The 23,079-nt window shown below is 30.6% G+C and overlaps 1 protein-coding gene across 1 annotated transcript; it reads right to left on the bottom strand.

Annotated features, from left to right (window-relative positions):
- Positions 1-4,130: 4,130 nt before the first annotated feature.
- On the bottom strand, positions 4,131-4,801 carry LOC119688596. The gene is made up of 4 exons (XM_038103269.1): positions 4,708-4,801; positions 4,564-4,644; positions 4,211-4,510; positions 4,131-4,160 (listed from the first exon to the last, which is right to left on the bottom strand). The coding sequence occupies exons 1-4, from the start codon at positions 4,774-4,776 to the stop codon at positions 4,131-4,133; spliced, it is 480 nt and encodes a 159-aa protein (XP_037959197.1). The 5' UTR covers positions 4,777-4,801.
- Between the last annotated feature and the right edge of the window lie 18,278 nt (positions 4,802-23,079).

Below are 23,079 nucleotides of genomic sequence, written 5' to 3'. Positions count from 1 at the left end.
TTATAAGCTATGAACCCTTTCTTTGGATAGTGCAACTGACAAATACAAGAAACAATTGGGAATCGGTGCATTTGTTGTAAAGGAATTATTGAGCCATTGTGAGTATCCATTGCAACATACTGTATGATTCCGTTGAACCCATAGTAAATGTGCAACTTTATAGCAGATAGAAAATAAAGATTGGTGTCCCACAGCCTCAAGTTATCAACAGCTACTACTGACACATGGACTTACATGACAATAGAGTTGCTAACTATCGTATCGGGAATAGAAGCAAAAAAGGTTGGTGGCCATTATGGGTACAGTGTTTAGATAGTGCTGTAGTAAACGCTTGGAAACTAAATTGCTTTGTCGCTGCTTCTACTAACACAAAACCGATGCCTCAGTTAGACTTTAAGAGTTTCATTCCTAGAAACCTTCTTCTTGCTACCGTGTACAATGATTTGAAAAAAGAAAGTCACAGCGTAGTAGAAGATGTTTATCTTCCGGGAAATTTACCACGTGTAACCGGTATGCAAACTCAAAATCTCCACCTCTCTATTGTTTGTTTACCAAAAGTCACAGGTTTTACATGTGAAAAGTGCAATATGCATGTTCATGTAGAAAATTGCTTTTTAATTTTCCATGAAAATAAAGAATATTACATTGAACGTAGACAACTACTTATTCCTTTTCACATTATACAATACATACGAAATAATTTAAATATATTTTTTGATTCATGAATATTTGAAAAACGTAAAACATTGACTTTTATACTAAACGTGTACTTTATACAACTTACAATGATACTTACTTCACCATAAAAGTAATTATGGTAAATTCCATATTTGCGAACAAAACACATATAAAAATGTTTGTACTATCGAAGAGAAAAAAATGTGCTATGGGTCCCAGCACGGCACTTTTCCGGAAAACTGCTTTTCAAAAAAAAAATTTAATTTTGCAGGGAATTTATTTAACGTAAAATAAGACTTTTCTGAAAATTTCACCATAAAATTCCATGTGTGAACTTGCGTGGTACTTAATGGGTTAAAGGGTGATTTCTAAATTATTTTTTAATATAAGGTGTAATTTAACGTCAGTTATGATGGATAGAATGATTGAATAAGGTTAGAAACTAATATATTAAGTAGAGATGTTTCGAAAAGTAGTAAATGCAAATAATTAAAGAGAAGAAATAATTCCAAAACCACTGATAATGGGTATTTGGCAATACTCGAAACAGTTGTATGGTCAGCCAAAAATTTAATTAATTAAAATAATATAAAAATAATTTTTGTTTTTCTAGTTCTTTACTTTTTGAAACCTCTACCAAATTTGTTTTTAAAATATCTTGTTTAGATTAAGAAAATAAGAATATATAATGACTTGCATTGCGTTGCCTATGTGGAATGTAATTTGAAGATATTATATTGGTTTCATAAGAAAGATTATTGTTTGGTATTGAAAACTCAACATTCTAATAAGACCCGGTCGATCGCAAATATCAATTGTATTTTAATAATAAATTTCTGCTAAATAAACAAATAAAATACATAAGCAAAAGAACGCCTAAAATGTTAATAAAAAATTATCATATTGACAAAAAAGATCTAAAAGTAAAATGAATGCCAGTAGTAGTATTATCATGTGAGAGTGAAAAAAAAGATTATTTCACTATATTGGCACATTCTACTTCAAACAAAAAGAAACAAATAGTCCTTTAATAAATAAAGAAACCAACTCTAGCGTAAAGAAAGCAATGATTCAAACTGGAATCGGCAGTTATATCCATGTGATATCCAGACGTATATCCATGCATTCATTAGAAACGGATGGAAACAAATCAGCAAATAAGATCATTAGGGCCAATGACCCCTCAAATCGTTTAGACGAAAGACGTTTAAAACTACTAGCGCTGTCTGGTATTTACAACATCAAAATAAAAAGTAAAATAAATCACAGTGACTGTTAATCAATAGTTAAATAGTTAAATAGTCAATACTTAAAGAAACTTTGAATCTCATTAGAAATACATCTGCACAAATACCAAATGGTTTATATGCAGAGGTACTAAAGGGTATTGTGCTTTGAAACTCAGCTTCATAGGTTTGAAACCAAAAAAATCATTCTTCGATGCTCGTACTGATGCGGACAAACCGTCAGTTTTAGCAATTTATCTATATAAAGTTTTAAAAGCAAATGAGGAGTTCAATAACACTACATCACTCCTATATGTAAATTCAAGATATTCAACGATAAGATTCAAAATAATGCGACTTAGTCAAATAAACAGATCAGAAATTCAAAGAAACAAAGGTCTTAATCATACTTAAATTACCGGCGTAATTATTAAAGAACTTTCTCACTTTGCAGTGGTTCTCCTTTTGTTCATATTTAATAAACTGTTTCGCCTAATTTATCATCCAAGATCATGGAAACTTTCTAAAGTTATTATAATTCCGAAATCAGGTAAAAGCACATTAAAATTCACCTCGCACAGGACGATCAGTCTTGTCAATATTTTTAAAAATTTCCGAGTAAAACTTATTTAACAAAACTCAACCTGTCTTGGACCCAAAACTAGTTATACCACAACATCAATTATGATCTAGAAAGATCCAATTGTAATTGGATATGTAATTTTCCTACATGTCACACATGCATTTGAACAGGTTTAATTAAAAGGTATTTTGTAAAGCTTCCTTCTTGGCAGGGCCTTTTGTTTGTGTCAAAGAAATTTAGCCCCTGAAAATTATCCCATTCTTGCTGCTGTTCGGCAAGGTAGCGTATTAGAAGTTATACTTTTTTCACTGAAGAACAAAGAGAGAGTTGGTAAAAGTATTAAATAAATTTTGCAATTCTCTTTTCGTTCCACAAGCATAAAATGCTTCTATTTCATACAATAATAAAACCATGCTAGACGTATGTTATGCAACTATGGGGCACTACTTCCAATGCAATTGTAGACAAAGACCAAACACTGTAATCATAAATGTTATGAAGTATCTGTAGCGCGTCCTAGTATGTAGGACGTAAGAGTCAATATGATCAAGGATCAGGCCATTGGTCCTTCAAAATCCGGTCTTTGTAAGACACTATTCTCAGAGATTAAAAAGAGACTTATAAACTCAATTACAAAGAATCATTTCAATTAGATCAGAAAGTACATGATAGTTATTTTCTCTCTTCAACTATTTGTTAATATTAATATTGTTAACGTTTGTGTATATTACAATAATTGTTCTCAATATTATAATGAGTCAAAATCTTCTGATCAAATAAGGACGAGAGGGCTATTTTTGAATTTCCGCGCTTATCCAATCGGTAAATTTTTTTATTTTAACGCTGGCAACACTACTATACATATTCTGTCAATAATGGATCAAAAATTAGAGCAACGTGCGTGCATCAAACTTTTGCAAATGGATTCAAGTGTGCCGAAACTGTTCAAAAATGTTCAAAAAGGCATTTGGTGAGTTTTGAGTGTCGCAGCAACCACAACTATACGAATGGTTTAAAAGGTTCAAAGACGGTCATGCAAGCTTGGACCATAATGAGATCCCTGGCCGTTCAACAACTTCTGTTACAAAAAAAAAAATTGAATCGGCGAAGCAGATCGTGTTGGAAAATCGTTGTAAACCGATTAGAGAGATTGCAGTGTTTTTGGGCATCTCATATGGATCGGCCAAACTCATTTTAAGTGATGTTTTGGGTTTGAAATGCGTCACTTCTCGGCTGGTGGCAAAAAAGCTGAATTTCATTCAAAAAAGCCGCAGTTTTTGGCCAAAAACTCCACTAATATCATCAATCAAGCACCGTACGCTCCAGATATGACCCCGTGTGACACGAAAATTTTTCGACTTCTTTGTATAGACGCCAAACAAAAAGTAATCGTACGATATGCGTTAAACTTTGACAGAATGTGTATAATAGTGTTGCCAGCATGAAAATAAAAAAATTTGCCGGTTGGATAAGCGCGAGAATTCAAAAGTTAAAAATTAAAGTTCTTTTTTGATCACAAGGTATGTCTTTTTGTCGGAATACATTTAAAAATTACTTATTACCTTGTAAATAATTTGCGATGATGTAATATTTTCTACTACAGCGGTACAGAAAATAAAATAAAATATGGTGGCTTCAAGATTTTATTGAATTGTTCTTAGTTTCCAAAGGAACTATTTAATAATGTAATTGTTTGATTACATATTTAAAATTAATAATTGGCTTCATTATTATATATAAAGTTACATTTAGTTATCTTATAATTGGAATCTATGTCAACGATCTTAAACTCATGTTTAAAATGTTTTATATTGTCCTTAGATTCAAAACATCCAAACACAACTACTTTGAATCCGATTTGATTGTATGGGGTGTTTACTGCTAGGTCCATTACATCAATTTGCGAAATTGTATAGACAAGATTAAAAAACTTTTCACAAAACATTAATACGTTTTTCAGCCCGTGATTCCTCTGACCTTGGCAATAGAGGCGTACATCTGGTTCACACAACAAAGCGATATCCTGTAAAATCAAAATTAGTGTTTAATTTTAAAAATATTAAAATTGATATATACCTTGCAGTTATTAGTAAGGAGATGGTAAAATCTATAAATTATTTCGGTAATTTGATTCGTTACTCCAGCTGAAGGACGTCGCTAGAAAGTAAAACAATATAATTAATCGATTTGCTTAAATAAAAATAATAATATACAATATACATTTATCTCATTGTTGTAACCAGGAACTGCTTCTGCGAAAGAACCTGAATTTTGCATTGAACTAAACATACTACTAATAAACTCAATGTTGAAAACATTAGAATATTTCAACTTCTCAGTCAAATTTTCAGTTAAATTTCTCAGTCAGAATTTGACATTCAAGGTTTACTGAGTATTAATTTATTTCTAAATAGCTAAAATACATTACCGCAATGATTAACACTCCACTCAAGGGACAGTCGTGGAAAAAGAACATAAAATACATATTGGAAAATTATACGCATGGTTGCATTTAGGTTTTTTTTTGACATCAGATTTCAGTCAAGCATATAAAGTTTTATCCTCTCGGTCAAGTGTTAAAGAACTTTAAAACTGCAACATCCATCGTAATTATTTTGACCTTCACTGACTTCAATTCAATATGTTTTTTTTTGATGTTGTCTTGATGTCTGTTGACTATATCGTCAGGTTAGAGTATTATCCGCTTGGAATGTTTTTGTATACATTTAGGTTACCATATTATTATGGTTATCTCTATTACCTGCGAAGTTTTTTCATAACCTCTCTATAGGCTTTGACTGGATTATTGTTTATCACTTCATCAGACTAAGTAATAACTGATCTCAGATATGCATACCTCCCCGAGAAGCCTGTAACCATTATGAGATTCGATAACGTGGTGTTTGTAACAATTTTAATAATACTTCTGTAACAGTGCCACATACCAGGTCCAAACGTAAAATGTGTTCTTCCACTTTGATTCAGTTATTTTCTATAGAACTATTTACAATACCGACAGGTTGCCTATGGCAACTGAAAATGTTTTCAATCGCGTTTAATGGGCGTCTACATTGGCAGATTTTGACAAGATATTGGCAATATTTTTATATTCGAATGGAATTACTTATTATATTCGAATTTTTTTTGCAAACTAAGATCTTACCGAGGCTTAGAGATTATAAAAACCGATAATATTTTTAAGTAAGTAATGTGATATTACTTAAAAAATTTGAAAATATTAGATGAAAAAAAAATAAATTAAATAAAATTCTTCAACAACGCTGTCTAGCACATTTCCCTTTTGGAAAATATATTTTACAATGTTGCATTCAACATATTTAGTTCTTTTTTATATCTCATTAATTCTTAACAAAGATAAAAAACACGAAAACTATTTGTATGGTTAATCAAAATTTATCAGTGACCTTAACTAAATAAACTGGTCTAACAAAGGCAGTGAAAACGTACATTTAAACTACTCAGATTAACGCGATTAAGATTTGGTCGTTTCTATTGGAATGAGCTAATTTATGCATGTGTTAATACGTTATGAAAAAGTTCTAGGAGAGCTTTTTCCTATTTTTATTTCAATTGTAAACAGATGATATTTAGTTTTGTATTGTTAACAGGAATTAATTAATTCAGCATAGAAAATGCAAAATATGTGTTAAAAAATGTGATATATAATGCATATGAAATTGTTCAGATTAATAAAATTGTGGTGGCAACCACAAGTAAAATCTAGCAAGGTGGTTACACTGAAAGAATCATACGTTTAATATACTTCACTTAATAAGATATTATTTATAGCTAAAAAAATTTTAAATTGCATGTTAAAAAAATAGTTTATTTAATTTAAAATGACAAAATTTATATGTGAAATAAATGTGAACATAAGTTGGAAAATAGTTTTCGGAAAAACTGAATTTTTGATTGTATCTATACAACCAAATATTCTACTCAATTACTCCTTCTTTAAGAATTTAATTAAGAGTCCCTGGCAGCAAAAACCGAAAGACATACTTTCAAGTGGGGCTGTAGTGAGTTTTTCACATGCCAATGTTATGGTAATAAACTTAACGATGCAACAAAATGCCCTAAAGAACTAATTGAATCAAAAGCATGACGAGAATTTTTAATGAATTTTCGACGGCGAAGTATCAAATACAAGATACAGATACAAATATGTACGTGTAAACAAGCTGTGAAAATAACAACAATGCTTAACAGTACAACAAGAATAAAACGTGAACATCATTGTATACCTTGAATGGTAACACGCAGATCCACGAATAACTAAAGATAAGAATTTTTAGAAGCATAATTTTAGGTGCATTACTCGTTTTTCGTTTTTTTTTTTAAATTTTTGTGTTGAAGCAAGGAAAATAACACTTTTGCTGCAACAGAAACTGCATAAACATCAACATAAGCTTCAGGATGAACATCAGGATAAACATCAGCATTAACATTAGCAGTTGTATTGAAATCCCGAATGAACTTGGAATTGGGAGTACTATTTTTACGACTTTTTACATAAAGAGTGTACGCTGTTTGACAACGTTCAAGAAAGTTAAATGAAATCGGGTGAAAAGTCTGCTAATGTTATGAAAAATATGTGCAACAAAATGGTTACAACACAAAAATGAAAAATGAAGCTCAATATTCGGAGAAAAAAGCTAAAAAGTTGAACTGTCTTAGCGTTATGCGTTTGCGAGCAAGTTTTCTTTCTTTTCTGGCGACTCTATTAAGAAAGTACACTTAAAATTTTTTGGCAATGACATATAAGATGAAACTTTTCTCAAGATATTTTATATTATAAACCACTTTACCATATAATTTTTTTTTGTTTTATAAACTTAACGCATTCTTCTAAACAACAACAACTAAAGTTTATGTGGCAAAGTATGAAAATGTTTATGAAATTCGAAGAAATTATTTTCAATTTAAAAGTATTATATTCAACAACTCAAAACTATTAATTTAATGCGATATAGTCCCTTTAAGTAAAATCAATTGTATTTCAACAAAACGTCAATACAAATAACGACGCTTAATTACACTCTCTTAGCTTCAGTAGTAGTCGTCGGCAGGCACCATCTATGCTGCCAGATAAATGTCCTTAGTCAATAGAACTCAAGTCAATCTGTTAGCATTTTGCCATTCATAAATTGTGGTAATTTGTGTGTGTTGTATATGCCATCGAACTGTAGGAAGGAAATGTCCTTCCTGCCTCAGCCAACAAAAAAAAAATATTTGCGCTCCAGCCACAAACGTGCTAACAACAATAGCTGGAAACCACACTTCACTCGTAAATCAGGCAGAGTACTCCACGCGCAACACATTTGCCTTTTACAGAAATCTAGAATATTTTTTTATCTCCTGAACAAGTACCTGTTTGCGTCCTGCAGTACACATACTGCGGAGAGAGTCTATTAAATTTGTCAAGGTACTTGCTATGATGTTCAGCAGACATAAAAAACTATATACAATAATTCCTTGTTTGCTTGATGTGAAAACTTAAAATTAAGACTTAGTCTTAAAACTGGTTATATGCAATTCGATGTGTTGACTTATAGATTATATTCAAATTAATTTAGGGTTCAATATACCCGCTGTACCTATTTGTATACATTGAGATACACAGTTTTTATTTGTCAGGTTAAGATAAATAAATAGAATGGAGCTTTTACAAGAGCATAATCTTTAGAACAATAAATACTGTTAGAGCGGACGAAATACTTAGTACACAATCGGAGTGAAAGCACGTTAAGTGCTCTTCTAACCTGCCCTGTGAAGGAATACCTTAACTGGTCGTACTGCAGGGATTTTTCAGGAGTTTGAGCTGAAAATGAGGAGACTTTTTAGTCCGTAGGCATATATGACTCAATTTGAGTCGTGCATGCATCGGGCATTCAAATGGTACGGGCCATTTGTTTCTTTTGAAAATTTTTCCCCTAGGTCCGATACCAACAAATTTTCTAATACAAAGTCTATCGTATTTGATTTCAAAAATTTTCGTTGGAAAATTCTCATTAAGTCAGTGCGAAGGGTATTTAAGCTTCAACGAAGCCAAAGAAATTTTTATTTCTGTTTGTTTAAAGTTTTTTTTTTTTATTTTGTGTTTTTGCCTGAATGGTGCTTCTGGAGTTATTGTTGTCATTGTCACTTCTATTTTACACTTTTTTACTGTCTTTTTGTGGTTTTTTGCCGTAGACTTATTTGAGTATTCTTATGGACATAGACTTACTGGATATCGCAATGAAATCAGTTTGACAATCTGATGACTTTGACTTTCAGACGGTTTCTTTACTTCCTTTTTTGGATTGATGTTAGGAATAAGTTTCGAAAATGTTCTATAGTTTTTATTTACGAATAAGTAAAAAAATATATTTGATATTTATTACTCGGTAAATATAAGATGCAGAATACGTACACAATCCTTTTGTGATCACGATAACTCTGTTTCTATTCGTTCAAATGCTGGGAAATATCGCCAGCACAACAGTGAAAGTACAGTGAAGCGAAAGCGATTGCGGTTAGTTGATAATAGATTACCACATTGCAAACACCTATTATTCATGTCATATGTACTTTAAGATGCAGTTCTAGAACTTGCTTCGAGTAGAATGTTTTCGATGTGGAAGAAAAAGATTCCCCTAATTGCTCAAATATTAGCTTTTCATGTGTTCACCCATGTGCTGCAGTCTTTTATAGAAACGATACCTGAGAGCAAAAAATACCTTCAATTATTGAAGAACTTTTACAAATTATGTATAAATAATTACAAAACCTATACATATGAAATATTGGGTCACTATCAAAAATGAAAGTGTGTCATTATGTGACTGTGTGGTTCTTCCTTTTTGCTATTAACAGGGCTGTCATATTTTAGTTATTCACAACAGGGCTGTCCAAAGTACGGCCTACGACATGTTTTTAATCTACTACATTTACGGAAATTTTCTTTTGGTGTACTGGTTATACCAAATTATTTCATTTTTCTGGTATACCTTAGAAATGTATTTTAATTAATAAATTAATAAAACTAAGTTTAACATTATAACCAAATTTATAATGTATTTATGCTAACAACTATAAACGTGTGTATTTGTTTCTGCGGCCCTCCAATCTATACAATAATTGGTATTGGCCGGCTATCACATAAGTTCTGGACAGCCCTGATTTATAGCATAAACTTATTAAAATAAAGTTTATTTGATTAATTTCCTCTGTCATAACCACAAAAATGTTATTTCAAATAAAATTGATACAAAAAACAAGATTTGTTATAATAAGTGAACTCTGCCCACCCAATATGAGAGTATCTATTCGTACATGTTATGTCTATGCGCTACATTTTTCAAATCGGTTAAATACAAACTTCATTTTATTTCGTAAACGAAGCATCTTTCTTTCCAAAAATTTTTTCCGCACTTCTAAAAAAGATTGCTGCATTAAACCACAAAGACCATGTGAGAAAGAAAGAAATGTATCGGTGTGAACAGCACTTAACGGTGACGGTGATATAAGGATTAGATATAAAAAAAGACGCAAACCGGTTTTATACTTTATTTACATAAACAATTTTAAATGCTTTATTATTATGTTGAGACTAGTTGAGTCAGTGCACTTGAGCACTTTTACTCTCTATTAACTGCGACATTTCTTCATAACCCCTCTCTACGTCTTGACAGGATTATTGTTTATCACTTCATCAGACTAAGCAATAATTGACCTCAGATCTGCATACCTCCCCGAGAAGCCTGTAACCATTCTGAGATTCGATAACGCGGTGTTGGTAAGCTTGCCTATTTTCGGATCAATCTTGAGGTCACTGAGGATGTCATTCGTTCTAATATACCATGACACTTTGAAAAGTCTTCTCAGAGCCTGGCTTTGTGCAATTTCTTCCTGGCGGATAGTAGTTTCTGCAGCTTTGCCAAACACAACACATCCATATAAAAGTGATGGTATAACTATTTGGTCAAATCCTTTATATAAATATTAAAGCTTTAAGGGTAGATACAATATTGATGTTGATATTAATATGAATAAAATTAAAACAATAATATGGGAAGTTCAATGAAGTTTTGATATATTACGGCTTCAATATAATCATTTATGGAACTAAATAATCTAGGTTGCAAGATGAATGAGTATGTATGATTTACAAAAAATGCTATTAAAAAAATTATTCTTCCCTATGTCGTACAAAAATTATTTTTTGTTATTAATAGAATTTAAATATGTTACAATCGCCTCGCTTAAGTTTAGTTTAGACAGCCTCTCTGAAATGTTAGTAAAGAGAAACTGGTCGTCAGAAATTAATGGACGACATATAAGTGTGCCAAAGCCGCTTTGAAGTGATGATATTTTTACAGACCTATAGCTACAAAAGTTTTATATGTTATTTGAGTATTTTGATATTTAGACAGAGACGTGAAATGTGTCGTATTTATCACATGTTTATTTTGACGTTGACTGCTACGTTTACGGAATAGCGACTAGAGACCATTCTTTTAAGGAATACTACTACTTCAATATATTAACATATTCTAATAAGTTTTAAGGAAATTCAGCCGCTATTCACAAAAATCACTTTAAATGAACAGCATTATATTATTACTGCTTTAGCAACCTCTCTAATGGTTTCCTTCTTTTAGTAAGTGCAATCTTTTTAATTTTTTCATCCTGCTGTTTTTTCGACTTTCCTGCAAGTGTTAATATCATACAAAGATATAATACAAAGGATCTTCTTTAATATTGTGAATGTTTTGCTGCATTTTATTTAACAACTGAACCTTAACGTACGGATGTAGTTTCTTCGTTGCGAGGGAGCAAGACCTATCAACATGTCTATTGTTTTTTTTGAACACAGTAGCCGGTGACAGCTCCTACAATGTTCGTTTACCAGCTAACAAAGAAATGACACCAGAACACCTGCTATATCTATGTCCAGGCATGGTCAAAAAGGCTTAAGTTTCTGGGGGCTCTCTTCTTCAACACACTCGGCGAAATATAGGCTTAGTTTCTTAAGGCTTAAGTTTCTGGAGGGCCCCGACTTCAACATACTCAGCGATATCTCTAGCCTTAGCATTGGCCTGATTCTTGTTTATATAAATGCCTCTGGTTGGTTCTAGCTTGATCTTTATTCTTTATAATTCATTATTACAAGGATATATGGTTTCATGACGACTTTCTTAGCTAATTGAGGAGGATTTGGTTCTCCCTCCACTACAGCTAAGTAACTACTTGGTAGAGAAATGTAACCCTACATTGAATGAAAGCAATGAATTTGAAATAATTGTTAGTTCAATTATTTATTTCATTGTAGCTAATAGACAGGCCGAAGTGAGAAGCTTAATAATTAGTTTTTAATTTTTTTATTGTTATTATATAGTTTTCTCTATAACTATCGCCGACATTCCGATATTTGCTTGTCTTCTTCTCCAGAGCAGAATTTTAATATAACTGCTTTTGAAAATACCATATATAAGGCGATTGTTTATACTGCTTACAATTTTAGTTTACAATGAATTTAGCCATTCAACCCGCATTGGTTTGGTGTTAAGTCACCGTGACACCCCACCCTCATTACAGGTGCCAATGCCTATTAGTCAGAACAGCCGAAGACGTGAACCCTGCCTCCATTGTAACAGATTCACACTTCCGGTAAGGTGCCACAAGTGAAACTAATCACTATCATTCATACTCCAAACAAATACTCGCTATCCGATTCTAAGTAATTGGACTACAGTGAGGGACGTCAGTTATTTTATCCACTGACTATTGCTTATTGCTAGCAGTGTAACTAATACACAAAAAATACTGGCACTAATTTTTTTCCTGTTATTGTGAAGAAATCCTTTAAGCTAAAAAAAAATATCTAATCAATATTTGTTTTGTATTGCATCAGTCGGCATTCCCCGCGGTCAGCTTGTATGAAAAAGTTTTAGATTTTTATTTTGTTATTTTATATAAAATATGATTTCAACTAGTAAAACATGAGATAACCGTGACTTTTTCATAAACTGATTTGTACATAAAAATGGCTTTAGATTTTAAAAATAAAAAATATATAAATGAATTTTAAATTCAGGGTTGAATAATGAACTACATATTTTGCCTTTAAAATTATGGCAATAAAAATTGCATTTGGCGGTTGCAGTCGCTAAGCCCATTTGAGTTCGAAAAGTAACGGGATTAAATGCAAACAATATCAGATATAATTTAATAATGTGAAAAATCGAAAGCATTGAATTCGATTCGATTCGATTCTGCGAAATTTAATTATCCACATACATTTTATGTAAATTAATTTAATATGAATTTATTTCACTTGTTCGACATTTGCAGCGTTGGAGACGAAAATAGCGTAATAGTGTAGGAATCTAAATGGAAGTCATTTACGTCAGTTTTAATTCACACAATGCATTGATAATTTTAAATGGCTTCAGTTGCATTTATAGTTTCATAGTGGGTGATAACCATACCCGACATATGTAGCAGCAAAACATTCAAAACAAAAGGGACCTTTTTGTTCACAAACTGAAATAACATGTAAAATGAAAAGATATTTTAAACATTTTTAAATAAGTTTAGACGTGGGAACCCCTTTTAACAATGACCGCAAAAATTTGGGAAAATTATTGATACCAACATTCTAAAAACGGCCATAATGTTCAAACCATTTCAATGGATTGCTGTTGGTAGTACGTAGTAAATATCAGATCACATATTAAACTTTCTGCAAACACGTAAGATTCTTAATGTAACGACTCGTTATGAACTGGTATTAGTTTGTAACTTCAAATTGCACTCAATTTTAGATTGCAATACCAGGAAAAGGTGTAACTCTATGTGATATTAAGCTTCAACTCTTACTTTTTATTTTATCTCTGCTTTTTGTCAGATGTTACTCTTACAATGATTGGTTTTCATTATATCAACTTACAGTTAAAAAAAAACGTACACAAATACACGAAAGGGTGCAGCTCACCTTATTAAAATTCAGTACAAGAAAGTCGATATGTACACAACACCCCATTTCCTTTGAAGTATATATACCCCACTCTCTTTGTTTGACTGAAATATATATAATAACATATTGAATTAGAAAAAACGCTATTTAGTTTATTTCAAATGAATTTACATAAGTGTACAAAAGTAACAGCAATTATTAGATGCAAGAAAAAGAAATCCATTATTTTCCCACTACATGGCTTTAGTTATCTGACGCTAGATGGCATTAGAAAGTTACGATTTCATACTAAAAACACTTTTGACAGTTGGGTAAATGGTTGACTCAGGGTCAAAGATGAACACTAGTAATCAGAAAATATGCCACATTTTACAGAATTTTGTTCATGAATGTGAAAACGTAAGCCAGATGGTTGATAATAAGAATAATGTATGTGGTCTTGATACTGTAACAGCCAATCATGCGCAATTTGGGTGTTGTCGATTTCGTTCCAGTAATCAAAGATGTCAAAGATGGACTACGCACCACACACTGTCGAAAAATCATGGATATTGTCGAGTCCAACCGTCATGTAAACACTGTTTCGATTACCTAAGAGCTAAAGATTACACAAAAAATCGTGACTCTTTGAAACCATTTAAATAAAGTTGGATATAAAAAGATGCTCGATATATGGGTGTCACATGAGTTTACGAAAAACAGCAAAAACGATGGACCGATTTTCCATTTGCGAATCGCTACTGAATCGCAACAAAATCGACCTATTTCAGTGATGAAACTGAAACATTTACAACAGCATCAAGTCAAAACGGTCGTGGTCGAATCGCGTTGAGCTGGTTAAGCCAATGAAAAAGCCAGAACTGATGACCAGGAAGATTTTGCAATGTGTTTAGTGGGATTGACAAGGAATCATCTACTATGTGTTATTTTGCACTCTTTTTAAAATTTATAACAGTTAAAGTTGTTTCTCTACATTCAAATCTAAAAGTTGCACTACTTTCAAAATGTTTTCCCAGTTTCATTAAAGTCAACTGTCACTGACATTTATTTAAAAAAAAGATCCCTTTTTCGTTATCTCAACTTTATCATATGCTGACAATTTATCTTACGCATAGTTGCATTTGAAATGTCCCTTAATTTTATGCTTCGTTTCAAAGAAATTAACATTGATTTATAAATTTAAATATTTTTAAATCATTTTGTATTGTAAAACATCTGGCAATAAGACGTGTGACTAACTAAAAAAAAACAAATTTTTTCTGCCAAAAATCGATTTTACTCATCAATGTAATCTCCTCCAAGGGCAATACAATCATTCTAACGCTTTTCTAACTTCTTGATGCCGTACTTATAGAAGGATTTGTCTTTTACCTCAAAATAGGTTTCAGTTGCAGCAATTACTTCTTCGCCGGTAAGAAATTCATCTTACATTCGTTGATCTCATTGATCTCAAATGAGATCAGTAGTCAGTAGTAGTCGCTGGGGGCCAGATCTGGACTATACGGTGAATGAGGAAGCAGTTTGAAGTGTAATTCGTGCAATTTCACCATCGTTTTTATTGACTTGTGACATGATGCATCGTCTTGGTGAAACAAAATTTTTTTCTTCGCCCTATGCGGCCGTATTTTTTATAATTTCTGCTTTCAAACGATCCAGTAATACCGTGTAGTAACATAGTTACTATTGATGGTTTTTCCCATTTCGAGATAGTCAATGCAGATTATATCATGTCCATCCCCAAATACTGAAGCCATAACCTTCTCAGCTGACTGTTGTGCCTTTGGACGCTTCGGACGTGGTTCACTGGCTGCAGTCCACTCAAATGATGGTCTTTTTGATTCCGGAGTGAAATGATGGATCCAAGTTTCATCCGTTGTCACACATCGATGCAAAAAATCTGATTTATTACGTGTAAACATGGTCAAACATTGCTCTGAATCATCAACACGTTGTTCTTTTTGATCGACTGTGAGTATTTTGAAAAGAGCTTTCTCATGGTCAAATGTTCATGCATAAATGTAAACACACTGCCTTCTGATATCTTTATATCAGATATCAGATGTAACCAATTTATGGAATTTTTGATGTTTTATGAAGTAATCACCTTAATTGGACGATGAACGGTCTTCATCATCATCGGTGTCTGTACGACCACGTTTAAATTCAGCAAACCAATAACAAATGGTTTTTTTCGATGAAGCAGAGTCCAGATAATACTTTTGAAGCCATTGCTGAGCTTGTATAGTATTTTTTGTCATCAAGAAGCAATGATAAATTAATACATGAAATTGTTTTGAATCCATTGTTTTGAAAATAACAAAAGTAGCTTCACTTAAATGGCTGTCACTTTTTTTCTTACTAATCGAAATGCCATGAAATTTTACACATAGTCTCTTGAACGTTGGTACTTTATAAACGCCATATGGATTTGATAATAGCAGTGCCATCTGTGTGTCAGTTACACGACTTATTGATTGATTTAATATAACAACAATTATCGATTTAATTGTATTATTAAAAACTTCAACTTCATTTATTAATTTCTTTTTATTTTTTTTGTTAATAAGAGTGACTTATGTGTGGTTTTAATAAAACAATAATAATTTGATTTATAAAATGTCCAGCCACCGTTATTAAACGTGGATGAGGTAATTTTGAATTGACCATAAAAAAAAATATTTTATAAAAAATTATTAACATAAAAGAAATTAAATTAATTGAAATGAGCAACTTGGATATTTAATTATCTGCGACTTTAGGGTCAAGATATTTCATTTTATTTTAAAGGCATTGAAGTGGAATAGCAACATTAACTACTAAATATAACAATTACTAGATACTATGTTAACAGGTGCCTTCAGATCACATTTGAATCGATCAGCTTTTAGTTACTAACGGTAGTGTCATGGTGTTAATAATCTTGGTGGAATCTTAAGCAACAGTTTAAAGCCCTGTTTTCCTTATAGGTGAAAGCCTATAAATATTAAAAAGTATTATTATATTTATTAAATTTTCAGCTGGATATCTCACCGTTAATAATCAGGAAAAAATGTTTAGCTTTGTTCATCATTATTCACTCTTTCCATTCCATCTGTTCTCTACAACATAAGCAGAATATATATTTTTCACACTTTTAAAATTTTTTTTTTTAACTTACCCGACCAGTTGGTACAGAAAATAACTCGTCAATTACAGCAGTAACAACACTCCTTCTAGCTTCGGCTTCGGCTTCCTCTCTCTGTTGAGCAATTTCTTCAGGAATGGGCTCCTGCACACTAGGAACGGATTGTTTCGAAGATTTTGATTTTTTTTTAGGTTTTGTTTTACTTTTAGTTCTACGTTTACTTGTATTATTGGAATCTCGACCCCGTTCCATAGTCAGCAAATTTTGATAAAAGTTTAAATGCCAAAAAAAATTACAAATATTTTTTTTTATATTTTCTTTATTGTTTCAATTTATTTATTATAAAAGCTTTTAACAAAGCCTTCTTTATAACATATATTTTTGAAGAATAAAAATATGGATAATATATGTTATGCACATGTTTTTGTTGAAATACTTTATGAAAAACACATCGGAGACCCTTTCAAGAAAATTGTTCATTAACAGCACATCAAAACAATGGCCACCAATGTATCGATTCATCTCAATGCATCTCAAAAGTGTCATAAATATATATATATATACATATGCAGCCTGTATATAAAATAAAATACAAGTGGACTCAATTTATGAAAACTAAATTAAAGAATACGTATAGGATTTTGGAAAGCAAACCTTGAATATTTGTTTGGGTAACCAATATTGGCTTACTATACTCAATAGCTGTCATATAAATTAAACAATCAGTACAGTTTCTTGACTTCAAAGCTAAAGTCCTAAATCCGTAAAACTACACAATAAATTGACACAAATATGCTTGATATATATACTGGCCCCTACAGTATATATACAATATACATATATACTAATAATACTACAGATTATTAGTATTTTTATTACTAAACAAACCTTCAACTTTTCTTAGGAACGTAGTGTTTTTCAGAGAAAGACGTTTAAAAATAATATAGTATATTTTTTCTAATATGATTCATATAGATGGTGTATTTGGAAAACGATCTTGTTAATATATAATAAATTCTTTGACATTCAATGTGAATATATTCAACATGTGCTGATGTCTTTACAATAAGACTTATGCATATTATCATATTCTAACTGTGGATACATGTTCATAAAAGTTTTAAATACATATTCTCCAAATTGTGGCCTAATATATGTCTTTGTAAATTGTAAGTTCAGCTAGTTTCTACAAAGCCTTGAATAAAAAATATTAAGAATTTTTCTTACATAGACGAAATATATTTGCATTGAGTCCACAAACTGTGATGACAAATATGCTTCTTAGTAGAGTATAAAGCATGAGATGTTTCTGGCCAGGAATAAAATTTTTTATTTAAAAGACTGTTGTGTATTGATCATTATGGCAACGCTGTTTTGGAGCCTTGATAATATACTAATATGATATAGCTACAGCAGCTGCTTTGATAATATTAAAATTACAAATACAAAAAAACCTCGAGCTCTTCCACATGTCAATTGAAAGAGTTAATTGCGATTTTACCGAATAAAAACTTAACGATCATACTTTTGTTTTGAGGAAGTTAAGTAATTAGTATTCCAAGCTATTTATTTTCATTTCCCATTTTTTTATCTGCCTTTCTACGGACTTCATTGACAATGTCCTGTTTAATATGGGCCTTTTTGGAAAAACTTCGATTCAAAAAATATATAAACAGATCATCTTTCGTACTTCGCTGTGATGACGACGATAGTATAACGCCGCAGAAAAATATAAATATATAATGTTGCACATTATTGTTAAGGATATCAAGTAGATCGATCAATTTAGTAAATTTCATAAGGAATGCGGTTGTTACCGGGTATTTTATTGCATTGGTATTTAAAAGCACGAGCTGAAGCTTGCCTCTCCTCAAAAGGGTAATCAAGATATTGACAAAACACAGGAAATACTAAGAGATATATGAAATTAAAACTTCAAGTAATTAAGGGTCGCATTGTAGAGAAACAGGCATTTTGTTAGATGTTTTAAAGATTTTTCGCATGATACTATCATTGTGGTTGATTAAACACGTCCGACTTAAATTTGAATATATCCGAGTTCTACTTACAAAGAATGATGATCATAATATTTCAAAATTGTAATTTCTGACTAAATCAAACATTTTTTTTCCTTTATTCTTCACATTGAATGTCAAACCATTAATTTTTACTTTAGAGCGTTTATTTAAAAATTGACCACTCCATTCATTAAGTAGTTTTCAGAAATACGTCTAATTTTGCACCAATCTACATGTTAAAATTTCCATAATCACTGCAAGTAACTATTTCTAGACATGACCTGTTGCTAGCTCTTCAAGCTCTTTTTAATCGCAGTTTTCAACAACAATTTCAATAACGAATTTTTTTTCCCCGACACTTGCTATTAATTATAACACCACCGATATCCTTTAAGAAGTTTAAAAATTTTCTTTTCTTTTCGTGTTTTTCGGTTTTTGATACTCTTTCCGATACCAAATTGCTATCAATCATTTATTTAAAAGTTACACGGAGATTCAAATTCATAACAATATAGTAAATAGGATTAAACTACTAAAAAATTGTTTCAGTTTAGAAAAATCTTCCTCCAATATTGTGTTGTTTAAAAAACGTAGTATAAGAAACAATCGATTTATCGCTAAAATTTAAGAATTTTGGAGAAAATTTAGAGAAATGTGTAGAAAATTTTTGTTTACCATATATGCATATCCTGTAATAACAACAAATTTAATTTTATTTTCATACCAAGAGTATATTTTGTCATTAGTTAAAGTGAGTCTTCATCTACTAGAATAGAGCGTATTAAACTCATTAGGAATTATGTGAGGATTCAGTTTTTAGTACTTTCTTCAACTGTAGATCTTTATTGATGTAGAGGTTTTTTGTTTTCATTTTCGCTAGAGAAAATTGGATCAGCTTAGTCTGTAGTTCGGAATCAAATAGTGCTACGAGAACTCCCTTTGCAGTGCTTACAGATAAAACGATTTCGCACAGTTTGTGAATTTCAAGTTCTGCAGCTTTAACTGCGTTACATGATAAACCCCTGACACTCATATTCGCATGCTTATCATTTTCATCCACATGCTCTACCTGCATTTCTAACTGGTGTATATCTTCTTTCAGTGAAACCTTTTCTGACTTTAATGACTTAATATCCTCTTCCAGTATTTTCAGATTATCATTTGTAGTCATCTTCTGTATTTTGTTCAAATACACACAATCAAACTGCCATAACTCGAAATACCATTTTGTAAAGATAAGATTCGATTTATGGAGACTTGGACTTAAAGGAGATTTTTTTAATTGTATGCAATTTACACTTCAAACCCTATTGCACTCTATTGATTTCGAGTTATAGAACATTCGAGTTCTAAAAGTTTGAGTTATGGAAGTTCGATTGTATATACGAAGATGCATGAGAAAATCAGTAATATGGAATTGAGAAAAACGAAGGTAATTTTCATTATCATTATCATCAAAAACTGTAGCTCATCTGATCTTATAACACTTGGTTCATAATTTAAGCAAACTTTCGCTTATAAGCAATTTTCTCTTCTCTTGCCTTATAATGAGAAGTTCATTTATAAAATTATATATATAAACTATTTTTTATAGATTAAAAGCCAACCGAATTGCCTTTTAAGTAGTATATAAGTACTCATGTAGGTCATCATTGTATTAAAATCGCTGTAAATGGCGTACAGACAACTTTGTGGAAAGTTAATTATGGGATTTCAACTATTAAAAAATTTTCTTTACATTCAAGTATGTAATTTTCACAAACCGTTTCTTTTTAACTTCGAAAAACTTGTAATATTATGCAATGAAAGGCTTATTCGAATACTTTCTTAAATTTCGAAAAAGCTTTAAATATTTATCTAAGCCTTAGTATATTTATTGTATCAGAAAAACTCTCGAGTATGTTAAAAATATTCAATATATATAGAGCACGTACAGAGAAAGCTCTAAAATGCACTCTCTTAAGAAATGTACTCTATATTTAAATGACTTTTCAAGTCTTCTCTTAAAATCTAATACACCTTTCTGACTACTAAAGCTTTCCCAGCAACTTTATTTGTACAAAAGAGTTATTCAAGTAAAAGCAACTTTAAGTTACAATTTCAATACAAATTATATTATATTAATAAGACTAGGTAGGTATTACAACTGGCATAAACTAACCTGTTTATTTCTAATCTATTCTATATCTCTTATTTCATAGAATCATCATAACTAGCGATGAGGCTCATCTATAAATATATGACTGTTATAGGCTAATTGCATTTGGATTGATTGACATTGCTGTAATAAGAGAACACTACGAAAACATGAGTTTTGCTTCTTGGTGGTAATTAATTAGGAATTGGAAGATTTCGACATAGATGGTATATGATTTCAATATGATGGTGCAGTTTACCAACATTTCATAAAGCAATTTATTTATGAAGAAAAAAGTCTTCAGAAGGCTCTTCTTTGAAGACTCATTAAACTAACAGCTATGAGCTATTGCATTTAAATTTAACCGAAGGTTATTAGAATATGGAACATTTCTATTAAAATTATGATTTAATATTTTAAAGTCTAAATATAATTTATATTTACAATTTGGTTCTGTTACTCGCTTTGCCATAAATTTTATGAAAACTATTTTTAAAATCCCCAAATAAATATATTTTTTAAATATAAGATTCTTTAGCTTTAAAGCTTAATTCTATCAATTGTGCTTGAAATTTTATTCTATTATTTATATAAAGTAGAACACAATATAGTATTTCCAAATTATAGCAGAAGGATGGTTCATTTTAGAAAGAACTTTTGTTGTGAATTTTTTAACAAAAAACTTGTGAAAGCTTTTTATACCAGAATTGCTATAATAAATTAAGATAAAATACGTTCTAAGAATAACTAGCAGATATTTAACTATTTTAACTATAAAAAATATAATTATTTATTGTCTTAAAAGCAATCCTTCTAACAACTATTTTTTTACTTAAGTTTTAGTCCATTTTGTATAAATAGATTGTCATAATCATGTCGTTCAAATAAATATTTTATAATAAAAATATATATGATAAAAACACAAACTTCTATAACTCGAACTAAAATGAGTACAACAGAGTTTTAGAGAGCAAATTACATGCAATTCTGCTTCCATTACTCAAACTTTCATAACTTGAAATTATGAAATTCTCTATAAATCGAATAAATATATTGTCATGTGCCAATGGGAATGTGAGAAAGTCGAATTTTTGTTATAAGTATGAATCCATTTTGGTGTTAGGGAAAGTCCCTTTTTCCAAATCAAATGTTTAATTTTTTTTCTTATGTTGTTTCTTTTTGCAAATGCCAGTCGACTTTATTGAGCTTGGCGATGAAATTTGTACACCAAGCTTTCCTACGGATGACGATATTATTGAGCAGTATAGTTCTAAATTACTGGATCCGATTCTAAGCGGAACGGAAAGTAATGATGAGGGTTCGGTAAATGAAATTGTTCATCAGCCTTCCAAGAATACAGTAGAAGACTCATCCAATATTCTGAATTTATATATGCGAACGAATGATTCTTCAACTGATGAACACTATAAGGCTTGGAAAAAATTGGAATCTTGTTTCATGTACTGTAACTTCTGTGCTGTGTTTGATTTCAAATAAATAAATATGTATTTTAAAATGTAATTCCAATTTCTTTCAAAAAAAAAAAAATTAACATTCTCTAACTCGAAGTCTCGAACCTTTTCTTTGCAAAATGGTACTTCGAGTTATTGACTGTATATATATTAAAAATATGGTATATATAATAAAAATATAGAGGGTTTTTCAAATAGCAAAGAATAATAATATAAATAATAAGAAGAAAAATAAAAATATGTATAATAAAAATATATATAATAAAAATATGTATATAATAATAAATATAAATATAATAAAAATGTATATAATAAAAATACATGTAATAAAAAAAATGAAATAATGAAAATTATTATAAATTAATTAAATACATATATAAATAAAATTTAATAATTAATAAATATAATTTAGTAGTTTAATTAAATAATTGAATAAACAAAGGAAAATCAACTGATTATTAATAATTATAATAAATTACTATTAATCTATTCCAGGTATTGCCAATTTCCACCATCAATGTTGGTTGAAATTACTTATTAATTTTAAAGTCCACGTGTGATTTCTAAACTGCCAGCAGCAGGTAATCAAGTTTTTGAATTAAAACTGTTTGTGTAGTTTCTTGGTACTTGTCGATAATAATTGCTTCGCACATTGCTGTGCTTTTCTATACATATTGATAATATTTTTTTGTATTCATACTCATATTAAGAGTTTTAGAACAGGGAACTGTAAATGATTATACAAAATTAAATATTTCTGATAAGTTGATGGTGTTGTTTCGCTTTCATTTAATATTTTTAAAGAAATCAAAAAACGCTGACCAATAGCATTAGTCCATCACTGATCTATGTCATGTTTT

The sequence above is a fragment of the Teleopsis dalmanni genome, chromosome X (genome assembly GCF_002237135.1).
Source record: "Teleopsis dalmanni isolate 2A chromosome X, ASM223713v2, whole genome shotgun sequence".
Classification (NCBI taxonomy): domain Eukaryota; kingdom Metazoa; phylum Arthropoda; class Insecta; order Diptera; family Diopsidae; genus Teleopsis; species Teleopsis dalmanni.
The sequence above is the reverse complement of the archived record's forward strand: the minus strand, read 5'-3'. Positions and strand labels throughout refer to the sequence as shown.

Bases quoted from the DNA above. Each gene is read 5' to 3' on its own strand.
- LOC119688596 (XM_038103269.1), bottom strand. From the start codon at position 4,776: ATGTTTAGTTCAATGCAAAATTCAGGTTCTTTCGCAGAAGCAGTTCCT. The intron at 4,645-4,707 runs GTATATTGTATA...TTTACTTTCTAG, and splicing joins GTTACAACAATGAGATAAAT to CGACGTCCTTCAGCTGGAGT. The intron at 4,161-4,210 runs GCCAATTATTAA...ATTATTAAATAG, and splicing joins ACTTTATATATAATAATGAA to TTCCTTTGGAAACTAAGAAC.